The following is a 13728-nucleotide window of genomic DNA, read 5'->3' on the forward strand; positions in this document are numbered from 1 at the left end:
ACCAAGGATAAAAACTGAGAATTTTTAATAGGAAATTCTAAAAATTAGAATGAAATGAAAATCCTAGACCTGAAAAAATTACTTAAATTGATAATAATGAATAGGTTTAACAGTAGATTATTCACAGCTGAATAGAAAATTAGTGAACTGGAAGAAATTTCAGTAGAAAACATCCATCCTGAATCTTCAAGACACAAAACTAGGGAAAAGAAAAGGTATAAAGGCACAGACGTATGGTACAAATGATCTAACATATGAGTAAGGAAGAAGAGAAAAAATGGACAGAACTGATATGTGAAAGAGTAATAGTGGATAATTTTTTAGAACTGCAGGAAGATATCAAGCTAATGGAATTAAGAAGCACTATAGACCCCAAAATAATGAACAGAATAAAAACTACACCTCCACATATGATAGCAAAACTCCTGAAAACCAGGAAAAGAGAAAGTTACAAGCAGCCTGAGGAAAAAAAGGCTAATCCTTTTCAAAAGGTAGCAATATGACTGACAGCTGACTTCTCAATGCAAACAATAATAGGTTGAAGAACTGTTTGTTCTCAGTGCTGGAAAAAATACTTCTACATCGGTGATTCTCAATCAGAGCTAGCCACTAGAATTACCAGTGCCTTTTCTGGATACTAACACCCACTCCTATTTGGTCTCCTTGCCAAAAGTCCTACTTGACTACAATCATTTCTACACACCCAAGATTCAAGGATGTTGCTGATTTGAGAATGAACATTTAACCTTTCCTGTAAACACATCAGTGACTTCCTGGATTCTCAGGACAGAGCAAGCTCCTTTATTCTGGCCCTTTACCTCAACGTTCCACACCCATCCCAGGGACTCCAGTGTGCAGTCCCTCACAAATACTGAGAATCATTTTTTAATAGAGGGCTAAGTAATGTAGAGAATTATGCAAAATATCAGGATGCAACAGTATGAGTGTTAAGTAGCCTTTGGAGCGTTAAACAGTTGTTATGTTTTAAATGTATAGAAGAGTACATTTCATACTTATACATATATTTGGTACCTTATAGCTAAACATCATGATTTGGCATTGGATGTACTTTTATTTAGAAGAATTACATAGTTAATACTTAAAGATTCCAAAGTGTAATGAAGTTTATAAAAGCATCAGCAAAATGACATGGGTCCTTTCTACAGCATAGCCCCAAGGGTCCTTAAAGCACTCAGAGAGATGTATTCCTTTTCCCTAGTAAGTTAAATGAAAAGGCATAGTTTTCTAAGCAAGTTCAAATATGTCAAAAGTATGTTTTTGTTCTTTTTCTTGAATAGTATGTGAGAAGTTTCACTAGAGTTATGTAGACAGAGATAAATACAGAATTTTCTCTTACTGGTTGCCACCCTTTAAAAGTTATAGTTTTTGAAAGATACACTAAATTTCAATTTTAGACTAATATCAAATATTTTTTCCAAATAAAGTATAATGTGAACATGTAACAATTTATATTTTAAAAAGTGTGCTAAGACATTTTGTGCACATTTTCTTCTGGAGTTGGGCTAGGTGCTTCTACATAGTCAGGAAGGATAACAATTCAGCATGAATGAGGACTAACAGACCATTTGGAGATATAGACATATTCTATTTAATATATAACATATATATCACATTATATATATGCATGTATCTATGTATGTGTACATATGTACACACGTATACACACACAAACACACATACATGCATATTCAAAAGGATAGTGAATGGTCAGGAAAAGTAATTTCATATTTACAAAGAAGAAATCATGAGGAGAAAATTAACTACACGTCTACACATGCAATTCATCTTATATAAAAGTTTACAAATGTAGGTGACAAAGGCATATAGCCAATTTAGAAAAATAAGGAAACTAAGGGAAAAAAAAGGAACATCATTTCAGTATACCTATTTCAACTCCTGCCACTTAAAAGTAGCAAGCCACACAAATAAACACACAACCCACCCCAGCCTCTCAGAGTTCAGGGTATACTTCAGTGCTGCCTGATATTAAAGCAACAGGGTAACACAATCACACTTTTTGCTGCATAACTATGTCACCTTTTGATTTGCCAGATCCCAGTAAATGTTTATTATTTTTTTACTTGTGTTTTTCTTTAAATAAACTCACTTTTCATTAAGTTCATTCAAACATAAGCTTTTATATGACAACCTTAAACAAAAGATGGCTTTTCATAAATAAAGATAATGGTAAAATAAATAGATTTAAATATTTTTAAAACATTTTAAATTCTACCAGGACACTGTCGGTTTTTGAAGCCTGTTTTCCTTTCGTAAAAGAAGAGATTAGCTGAGTTTTAGACGGTACAATGAAAATGAAATCAAGGCCATTCAAGTGGCCTGGAGAAATATCTGTATAGAACCTCCTTACTGTGGCGTACATTCTTTCATTACATAGCTCTTTTTTTGCCTCTTTATTGAGACATAATTGACATATAACTTTGTATAAGTTTAAGGTATACAATTGAATGATTTGATATGTATATACTGTGAACTGATCAACACAATAAGTTTAGTTAACATCCATAACCTCACACAGCTGCAATTTTTTTCTTGTGATAAGAACTGTTAAGATCTACCCTTCTAGCAACTTTCAAATATACAATACACTATTGCTAACTATAGTCACCATTGTATATATTACATCCTCAGAACTTATTTATCTAATAACTTAAAGTGTGTACTTTTGACCTCCTTCACCCATTTCCATCACCTCCCACCTGCCAAACACACTTTTATATGCAATACAGTTAGCTTAAGGCTAAGTTAATGATAATATTTGCTTTACACTATGTTACCAATTAAAGAAAACACATTTACTTCGAATAGTACACATAGCTGTTACTACCTGTCCACATATTTTGCAAAGTGGAAACTGTTCATAGTAGATATAACACTGAACTTGAAGTTATAAAACCTAGATTTGAGTATACGCACTCACACATGCAAACCCAATCTGTATCTCTGTAGACCTGGCTGATTCATTTTACTTCTTTAAAATTTTAGCTTATGTATAAAATGGGGTTAAAAACTAAAAATACTTTCAAAAGTATGCTGGGAGAATTATAAAATATACGTGAAAATTCTTTATAAGCTGTAAGATGCATGGTACACCCAATGCAACATGATTATGTTACTATTATACAGTCTCAAACTAGGGCTTCCCTGGTGGCACAGTGGTTAAGAATCCGCCTGCCAATGCAGGGGACACGGGTTTGAGCCCTGGTCTGGGAAGATCCCATCATGCCATGGAGCAACTAAGCCCAGGCATCAGAGCTACTGAGCTTGTGCTCTAGAACCCATGAGCCACAACTACTGAGCCTGCATGCCACAACTACTGAAGCCCACGTGCCTAGAGCCCGTGCTCTGCAACAAGAGAAGCCACCACAAAGAGAAGCCTAAGCACGGCAACAAAGACCCAATGCAGCCCAAAACAAATTAATTAATCAATTTTTTAAAAAAAGTCTCAAACTTCACTGTATCAATTTTTTTAAAAAGTCTCAAACTTCACTGTATTTGTCCTCCAAGTCATTTTACTGTTAAGCCAAGCTTTATGCAATGGAGTCAGTAAAACTGCAGGCAAAGCACTTTGCACATGTTCAAAGATTACAACCACCATTCATTTCAAATAACATGAAAATAGTTTTCCTTATTAAATGAATTGCTGTTCTCTGCTCATAACAAAATATCATTCCTTATTCCATCCAGTTTGACTGACAGGTGCAATATTCTCAGTGGGAAATAGTGTTATAATGTAAAAATGAATTACTCAGAAGATAATCCTGCTCTGTATCTTAAAATAAAAACTAATGGCCACCATTGTAAAGCAATTATACTCCAATAAAGATGTTAAAAAAAAAAAACTAATGGAGATTTATGCAGAAAGTTAACGAAAATGTTCTCTACCTAGAATTCTTGGCCTCTCTGGACAAGTTACCCAGAGCTTGAAGAATAAAGAAAATACCGTGAGTAAAATGAAGCAAAAGCTATAAACTGAAGGCAAAGAAACTATAGTATACTCTATTTTAATCAGTTTGTCTCAATTGGTAGAAATTACTTTTTCCTTTAAACCAGCACTTCAAAATTTACAAAATCTAGAGATGATCTGTAGATGGTGGGAATACAGGTAGCTTTTATTTGTATTGCTTGCTTTTTAAATTCTACAGTGTCTAAAACGAAGTGGATGGAAACAGAAACAGACCAACGATAGGAATACTCAATAGTCTTAGTAGTAGTCACATGGCTTATTATGACCCAAATAGAACAACACATTAGAATAAAAATACTTCAAAACAATGACACCAATTTCAACTACATATGTTATTTTATACTCATCCCCAATGTCAACCATTATCGAGCACTTCTGAAATACTTTTAAGGAAACTGGGAATGTAAAACTTACAAAGATAGTTGACCACTGTTTGATTACGCTATTTTCGTCCTTTAAAAGATTTCCCTGAGTACTGAGTAAAATCTTTGTTACCTGAGGGAATGCCATCTTTTAAAGTTCACCTTGACAGCAGTCATCTGTAAACCTAGCAAGTCAAAAACTGAGATGTGAACTCTTATATCTCACACCTGATTTAATGGCTTCCCCCAGGTATTGCATGGGCATAATCATTTACTATCAAAGCCAGCAAAAATGTCTGGCTTTGGTTTTTACAGTTAGGCTTACTTTTATTGTCTTTGCTTTTGGCTTTAAGTTTTGAAAATTCAAAGAAACTCAGGCATGTCCATATGCATACATAGGGATGTTTTAAAAAGGAAAAAGTCTCACTAATTCAGATAATAGAATTTCTTTAGAATAGCTAAAATGTCATATACACAAACATACGGTTGCAAATAAATTAGTACAGAGAGATTGAATAGAAGGTATACAAGACCATTTTCTACTCTAAAATTCTAAGAACAAGCGATTTTTGCAGACATATATATAGATACAGAAATAAGTGGTATGTACACATGTTAAACGTATACATAATAGCCACCATAAATAAAAATCTGAAAGAGAAAGAGAGCTCAAATAATTAAAATTTTTATACATTCTAAATCCATATTTAATGAGAAAGAGGTAAATGATAAATCACCATGGATATAATGGATCCATTTCAGAAAGCAAAATGCCCAGGATATACAATATTCACAAATGGGTAAAGATTTAAAGGCACCCGATACAACTTCTACATCTTAAATACTTAAATTGAGAACTCATATCTGAGGTAATGATCCTGAAAGTTCTTTTGAACTTTTGAATGGTCAGAATTATTGTTATTTATATAACTTATCTTAAATACATTTATTGTATCTAATTCTTGGCAAATTGGTAATGCATTTCATACATGATATAATCGCTCTTCACAAAATAGTTTCTAGACATTTGGGAGACCAGAGAAATTTTCAAATGCTCTATGGACCAAAAACGATGCAAATGCACCCACAGAAATTCCCATTCATATTAATGAGGGAGATTCTGTAACGGGATAAATTTTCAAAAACATCTCTCATAAATACTCTCTTCCATCATCAGATAAAAGCTGTTTGTAAAAGGACAGGAAAATTCAGAAGAGTTTACGAGAAGCAGATAAATAATCAGCAAACCAGGTACGGGGGTGTCTCAAGGTTTTAATCAAGGAGGGAGAGAGGGCATGAGATAGATGAATCCACAATAATTGTTAAAACAAATGGAGACTATGTAAAAAAGAAAATCCTGAATAGATGATTAGCTCATGAAGTTGGTGCTCATCAAATACTCCACAATTGTGCTCTATATTTCCCTGCTTCCCTTACAGCCAGGTGGGGACAAGGTGATTATTACTGACCTAGTGTACCATGAGCGGTGGTGATATAGGAGGTATCCACTGTTAACAACCTTGACTTAATACAACATGACTCTGGAATATTCACACACACACACACACACACACACACACACACACACACACACACACACACACACACCCCCAGTGTACGCCACCTGATAAACAGGAGATGCTCCATGATTTGACCATTTGTTGAACATGTAATACCACCCTATCCTGAGACACTCCTTCAATACCCACACATACCAATCCAATCTCTCACCTAACTTTGAGTAAGAACTAGCAAAATAAGCTACATAAAATACTACTTGTCTATGCACAACGTGCCTGTGAATATTCACAATGACGTATTTGAATAGAATTCCTTGAAAACAATGATGTGACAGTCTAGAAGCAGTCAAACTGCAGAATTACTGTAGACTATTTGCAGGCTGGAATTTGTACACTGGTGGCAATGATGGTGATGATATGGTGATATCACTGCATAATGCTGCATTTACTTTTGCTACATTTATAGAGTCAATAAGCCCCATATAAAGTTAGTAACAGTTTCAGCAATTGTGTTCTTAGTTTATCTGCAAACCAAGAACAGGTTGGATATTTTGCAATATATGCCTTGCTGACTAAATTTAACCTATTAGAGGTCAGAAGAAAAATAGATAATAAAGGCTAAGAGATAAACAATATTGACCAAAAAGCATTTGCTTTGTTTTATATTTATTAGAGTTTTTAAGTACTCTTTTCTTAAAAAAAAAAATACTGGCCACCATGGTATCTTGTGAATTATAATATAAATCATGCAACAGATAAGATGGTGAGAACTAAACTACAGTAAGCGCTTTTAAATCCTGCAAAAGGAAAACAATATATTTATAGAAATGGTAATGTAATATAATGAAAAATTAATAGAGAATTTAAAGAAATGATTCTTTATAAGAGTCATCATTATACTTTTAATGATTTAATACCTTCAAAAATGTAATGACTGGGACTTCCCTCGTGATGCAGTCGTTAAGAATCTGCCTGTCAATGCTGGGGACACAGGTTCCATCCCTGGTCCGGGAAGATCCCACATGCCACGGAGCAACTAAGCCCTGCGCCACAACTACTGAGCCTGCTCTCTAGAGCCCGTGAGCCACAACTACTGAAGCCCGCGCTCCTAGAGCCCGTGCTCCGCAATGAGAAGTCACCGCAATGAGAAGTCCACGCACCGCAATGAAGAGCAGCAGCCCCCACTCGCCACAACTAGAGAAAAGCCCGCGTGCTGCAGCGAAGACCCAACGCAGCCAAAAATAAATTAATAAATAATGACTTAACAAGCATATTTTTTAAAGGACAAGAGTAAAATTCAGGAAGATGATTCTATTTTTTCTCAAAATTATTTTCCTAAATGGAAGAAAAACTGATTAATGATCCAAGACAAATTTGAAAGCAAACAACAAAAAAAAAGTTTAACACTTACTACTTCACCCAACTATTTGGCTAAGGAATTATCCTCAACAGGTAGCACTAGGTTCTGTAAAAAGACACAGGGCAGGGGCCCTTTCAAACACTTTGACCTGGAAGCACCTCTGGAAGGGGTGCCCCACTGCCTAGAGGGCAGGAAATGCTTTTCTGCCCTCATTCAGCATAATAATAAGCACTAACTTGTGAGGAGTAAAGGGCACATTAAACATTTTATCTCAAAATATATTTTCATGTCATCATTTTCATCTCTGATACAACTGGCCTCACAACCAGGCCTTCTTCTCCCTTAGAATACTATAAAATTTGGTTCTTGAAAGCATGCATTCTACCCATACTAAATCAAATATCTGTGCATATTTAATTAGAATTATTTTTATTGTAAAATTTAATTTTGAACATAACCCATACAAGAACCATTATGTATCCTCTGAGTTAAAAGTATTCTTTTATTTAGAAAAGTTCATAGTTCTGAGCCCATAAAATTATGAATATGTGTTATTAACTAGGAAAACTATGCTTAGATAATTCCTATAACTGATTCCTATCATCTAATGCTTAATTCCTATAACTATGATTTTGGGTATGATTATACATTTTCATTTTTAAGGCACATGATATTCACTTAGTGTTTTACTATCTTACGGGACCCATTTAACTTATTAAGCTTCACAGAATCATCTGTGTGAAGTTCTGTCATTGGAATTCACCCTTCTGAATACTAGCATATTCTGAATAGAAAAGTTGCTAAAGTTTTTTAAAATAAATAATATTCTCAAAAATAGTCAAGGTTAATTTAGTTTAATATTTTGATATTAAAACAATGCAAACTGTTTCAACATCAAACTCTTAAGTAAACATGCTTTTATTGTTTTCTGTGAAGGCTGTCCTTTACACATGCATAGCTCTAAACAGTGGGTGTGGAAAGAGATGCTTTGGAAATGAAATAAACATCTGCACACATCTTTAGGGGGGAAACGGTGTATGGTGTTCTAAAAGGGCATTTCAAAGGCTGTAAATGCCATAGTTACCCAAGAAACATTCAGTGCTCTTTCCCTGGATCCTATCTTATAATTAAGATGCAAATTCAGTTTTAATTATATGAAATCCTGGAAAGCTCTGATGGGGGAGGAATCCTATAGACTCCAAGGCCAAGTGCGCAAGGCGGGGTTCTCAGCGTTCTGTTCCTTAGTCTGATTTTCACGTACACGGTGACTGTGGAAGCAGATGCACATCTCCCCGGGGGACTTAAATCATCCATTAGCTTATAGCGTGTGAAGTGTCAGACACAATTGAGATTTCAAGAAGACGCAAGAGCGAGAATGATGAGCAAGCATCCCGTGGGAGAGCAAAGGGCTTCAAAGGTCAAGTTCCTGGAACAGTTCTTACCCCCCTCTCCGCCCTCCGCGCCCCCAAGCCCTAGCTCCGCACCTCCTGTCTTGGCCGATGGCTGTCAGGGTGACAGATTTGAGCAATACGTCCGGGCCGCGAGAAGCCATCAGCCTGCCGGACAACTGCAGCTTTTCACGAGGGTTCTTCCTTCACTCCCTGGGAAAGAATGAGGCGCATTCTTCTACCCAGGAGCGGCCCTTGAAACCCGGCCAAGGGTCTGCACGCCGCGTCTGCCCTCTCTCGCCAGGCGGGGCGCGCAGCGGCGCACCGAGGCGCCAGGCGGGGGCGAGGGGAGCTTTGTCCTCACCCAGGTTTGTGCTCCCCACTTCTACAGGTCTGCTGAAGTTGGAGAATGGGTCCCGTGTGTCCTTGGGGTACAGTCTGCATCTCGAACGTGAAACCCAACGGGGGCAGCACAAAAAGGCAAGTCTGCCTGTCCCCTCCCTCCTCCCCCAACACCTGTGTCCACCAACTCGCGCAAAGCGGCTTCTGGGTGCGAGGTGATCCTTCCTCTTTTAGGGACTCTACCCCACCTTAGTTTTCTAACGATACGTTTAGCATTTATTTTCTTTCTCTTTCTTTCTTTCTTTCTTTCTTTCTTTTTAATGAGAATAACGAAGTTCTCCCTCCTTCTCTTTCCCTCTCCAAGTTAGAGTAATTCATCCATTCAGCAGGGAAGGCAGCGAATGTTCTCGTTCAAGGCCGCTTTGCCCCAGGATTCCGGAGCTCCGTAGCGTGAGGTGGACGTCCAGGGAATCCGGAAAGCGGGCACTTTGGCCCCCAGATCGAGTTTCCCTCGCGTTCTGGACAGGCCCACCCAGGCCGGCCTCGGGTGCCCACTCCCCCAGCGCGCGCTCCCGCGGGGACCTCTGCCCGTCGCTCCGACCGTCCCCCCACGTCTGCTCACTCTGGCGTCTCTCGGCCCAGGTGCCCGCCCTCCCCTCCCACTCCCTGCAGCCCACCTCCCAGGTCCTCTAGGGCCGTCTATGCGTTCCTCTTACCTCCTCATCCGGTCACTGGAGAAGTTTTAAACCCTCGGGGGTCTACACTATTTCTCTCCCAAGTCGGGCAGAGCATATTTCAAAAAACCAAGAGAAGGTCTCCCTAAACTTTTCTGTCGCGAACGCTCCCGTGTCAGCGGCCGTGAGCACACACCTGCGTGCACGCGGACTTCGGTCCACCTGTCCGGGCGCACTCGCGGCCAGGGAGCCTGCCGGTGGGCAACTGCTCAGGGAGCACGAAACTCGCCGGCAGTCGCTGGCAGGGACGCGGGGCGCAGGCAAGGCATCAAAAGAGAATTTCGAAGCGGGCTGGGGAAGCGGGGAAAATGGTGATTCTAAACGCACACACACACACACCAGAGCGTGTCCACGTCCTGCACACAGAGCAGTTGTACCCGAAGGCACACACTCCTGAGAACAGAGCATTGTGGATTGCTCTGAATATAAACCCCCTCTGGGGCGCATTCATCTCGGAACTGACCATCCCTTTCGCCTACAAGACTTCTTAGTCTGGGTCTAAACCAGCGCCGCGCACATGAGGACGGGGACCCAGGCGCTCCCGGAGCCCTCAGCCGGGTCTGCAGAGCCCCCCGAGGCAGGTGCGGGGCCCCAGCCCCGCCGAGCAACAAGCGGGCCGTCCGCGGGAGGGCCGGGTCCTTCTTTGCCTCTGCCCCCGAGTGGGTCACCTCTCCCCGCCCCGCCCCCCATCGCCAGCTGCGCCAAACGGGCGCAGGGGAAGGAGAAAGCCTAGCGAGCGACTCACCCCCAGCTTCCTGCTGCGGATTTTCACGTAGCCCTGCTTGACTATGTCGTTAAAGTTGGAGGCCATGGCCAGCGCGTTCGGCTTCCCCGAGTCGAGAGCTGCCGTCCGCCACGGGGTCCGCGCAGGTCTCGCATCCAGCCGGCCGCCGCCAGCCGCCGCCCGGTGCCCCCGAGCTCCCGCCGCCGGGGACGCAGGCTGGGTGGCAGGGTGACCGCGGACGGGGAACGCGGCCCGGCGCCGCGAACAGCGCCCGCCCTCCGCGTTCCGGTCCTCACCTTCGCCCCCCGCCGCCGCCTGCTGCTGGCGCCCCCTCCGCGCAGCCGCCGCCCCCGGTAGCACCCACGGGCTGGCGCCTCACTCGGCGGCGCACAGCTGGCCGGAGTGCACCATCGCGGCTCCCCGGCGCGGGGGGGAGGGGCGGAACGGGGGGGGCGGGCCGATTCGCCGCCCGGCCCCCTCCCCCTGGCCCGCGGGGTGGCTGGGCTAGAAGATACTCGGAAGACGCGCCCCATCACTCGCGACTCGGGCGGGGAGCTCCTCCCGCCACCCGCGCCCTGGGTCCCGCTCCCACCCGGCTCCCTGTGCCAGCCACGCTCTCCCGGGTGCGGGATTCCTGAGGCCACGGCTCCTCATTCCCGGGCTCTTAATCTCCGCGCCCAAGCTGGACACCGGGGAAAGGGCGGTGGGGATCCTCCCAGGGAAGAAGGCCAACGGGAGCTAGGCAATTGTTTATTTCAATGGCCGTGTTTTACAGTGCATTTTTATTCCTAAGCGCACCCTCGCGCTCCAGGTCTTTGCCCCGTTAGGTTAGGAACTGTAAATCGACGCCAAGCCCTTCCCGGTGCACACAAAGAGACCAATCGTGCGCATGTGTCTAATCCCTCTGCTGCTGGAAAGACTGGAGCAATCAGGCGAGGCCCCGGTCTCCGACGTCCTCTCCCGAAGAAGCCGTGAGCGCTGGAGTGGAGTGATTTATGCCCGCGTGTTAGTTAACTATGACTAAAAGTGGCTCGTGGCTTTTCATCTTCTTGGGGAAATGCAGACCATAGCAGTTACCGGTGGATGCAAATGATTTATGGAAATGTTCCACTCGTAAAAACAAAACAATGAAGAACTCTGACCCCTTTATGTAGGAACGCGTGACATTTAGAAGTAGGCTATTCTCTGTTGTAAAGAAAATTTAATCTAAAAATTACATCCGTTTGATAAGATTCAAGGAAAAATGAGGGAGTATTAAATGTTGGTTGGGGACAATATATGGATTTTTGCTATAGGGAAGGATATTTAATACATAGTAAGGATGTTTCTAATTAAGAAAAATAATGTATAATGATTGAAAATTTTCTAAGTGACTTCTTTATAGAGTCTATGTTTAGTAAGAGTTCAAAAGATCGTGTTTATTTCTGCTTATTTTGGTGAGCAGTATTTTTCCATGTTCTCAGTTTAAATTTCTTAGCCCTATTGGGAACATAACAATAGTAAGAGAGAAAGGAAACTACTTGATTGAGGCGAGAAAAATATCAAAACCTGCAGGATAAAGTAGCATGCCCCTCACCCTACCAAATGGACGCCCCAAAGGTGATTTTGGTCCCATCATTAGCAAGAGTCTCTATGCAGAGCCCATATAACCCAACGGCAACTCTAACCTGGCTGAACAGCACACTATTCCTATCCATTCATTTATTTAGCAAGCATTTGTTTGGATATCCGCCATGCAGAGGGCCAGGTGCCGGGGCAGACATATCCAATCACATGGCAAGATTCCTTAGGCTGCCACTCAGAATGAGTTCAAATTCTGATACTTGCAGAAAACTTGCGTAAACTCCCTGTTAACTTGGTGTGATTCCCCTTCTCCAAATACGTGGAGCATGTGGTCCAGCCCACACATTTGTTACTATTTCGTACACTACATGGCTGTTATTTCTTTTCTTCATGTGAAGACTGTTTTAGATTTGCTGATACTTTAAATACATTATTCAATTCAGTCCTCTTTGCAACCCAAGGATATTGGCTATTTAATAGATGAGGAAACTGAGGCTCAGAGATGTTCAGTTTCAGAGGCACAATTTCAAGATAGGTTTTGTGTCCACAATAATTTCCCTGACCACTAACTTCCACCATCCTTTATATAATAATCGGTTTCCACAAATTGATTGTAAGCTGTTTGAAGTCAGGGATTAATTTTGTCTCAGCAACAATCTTAAGGCATACCCAAGGATAAGGTAAGGTTGGTAACTCTGGCTTTTAAACATTATGGAATGATTTTGCCTTTGTTCATATGCTTATGTAGGTCTTTATAATACCCTAATACGATGTAAATATTACCCTATATTTGTTTGATTCTTATATTGCTGGTATAGCAATTTGTGTGTGTGTGTGTGTGTGTCTATGACAAAATACCCTCCCCCTCTTTTATATTGTTTGTTAGCCTCTTGAAAACACTAGGTTATGTAATATAAATTTGTCATGCAAATTCTTCTAGGTCTGGGTTGGTTGCTTGTATTCTCATGGCATAATTTATTTTAGTCACCTAAGCCCCAAACTAGTAATGTGACTTAGACATTTGAGTACATTCTTTTTGTTTTCAAGAATAATTGATGAGGTGCTGTATATATCCTACTGAATCACATCAAAGCAAACAAAATGTCTGACTATCCCACTGATGAAAGGAATCAAGTGTTGTTATCCTGATCCATACATTACAAAATTCTCCTCCAACCTTCCACCTAATCGTTTTTGCAGCCCCTGATGACCATTGTTTAGATACATTGTTTTATTATGGATTGCAACATTTTGATTTTCTAATTTGATTTTATTCCTGCATTTATAAGCTCGTTTCTTACAAAACTTTCCTTTGCAAACTACAGGATTGCCCTGAAATAGATTCCTTGTAAGAAAGGCAGGGAATATGCTTGATTCTCAACCTTTACCAACCATTTTTCAGAAATATTGAATGGGTTCTAGCAAACACAAAAAGGAAACTCTGCTCCCTTTAAAATATCATCAAAGATAGAGTTTTGTATATGTGATGTATTTCAATCCATCACAGTCCTTATTCTTTTTGCTGTTTGAATTGCTCCATCCTTGACCAAAAGGAACTGTTTCAATAGACATTTTTTGTGTTTCTATCACAAAAAAACCATGAACCTTAATAGCTTTGCTGTGATCACTCACAAGATATCCCGGGCTCATCTTGTACATTTCCAACTCAGGACCTGGAATCCATTATTTCTTCTGGGAACCTTTGTTCATTTTAATGGGAAATGCATTT

At 41.0% G+C, this 13728-nt stretch overlaps 1 protein-coding gene across 1 annotated transcript in view; it reads right to left on the bottom strand.

The window, feature by feature from the left end:
* Nucleotides 1-10565, bottom strand: part of DOK6 (docking protein 6) — a 418569-nt gene extending 408004 nt beyond the window's left edge. The window contains exon 1 of the mRNA XM_060120964.1: nt 10458-10565. Coding sequence (XP_059976947.1) covers nt 10458-10523 — 66 coding nt within the window. The 5' untranslated portion in view covers nt 10524-10565. The remainder of the gene's footprint in view (nt 1-10457) is intronic.
* Between the last annotated feature and the right edge of the window lie 3163 nt (nt 10566-13728).

Source organism: Lagenorhynchus albirostris, chromosome 14 (assembly GCF_949774975.1).
Source record: "Lagenorhynchus albirostris chromosome 14, mLagAlb1.1, whole genome shotgun sequence".
In the NCBI taxonomy this organism is placed as follows: domain Eukaryota; kingdom Metazoa; phylum Chordata; class Mammalia; order Artiodactyla; family Delphinidae; genus Lagenorhynchus; species Lagenorhynchus albirostris.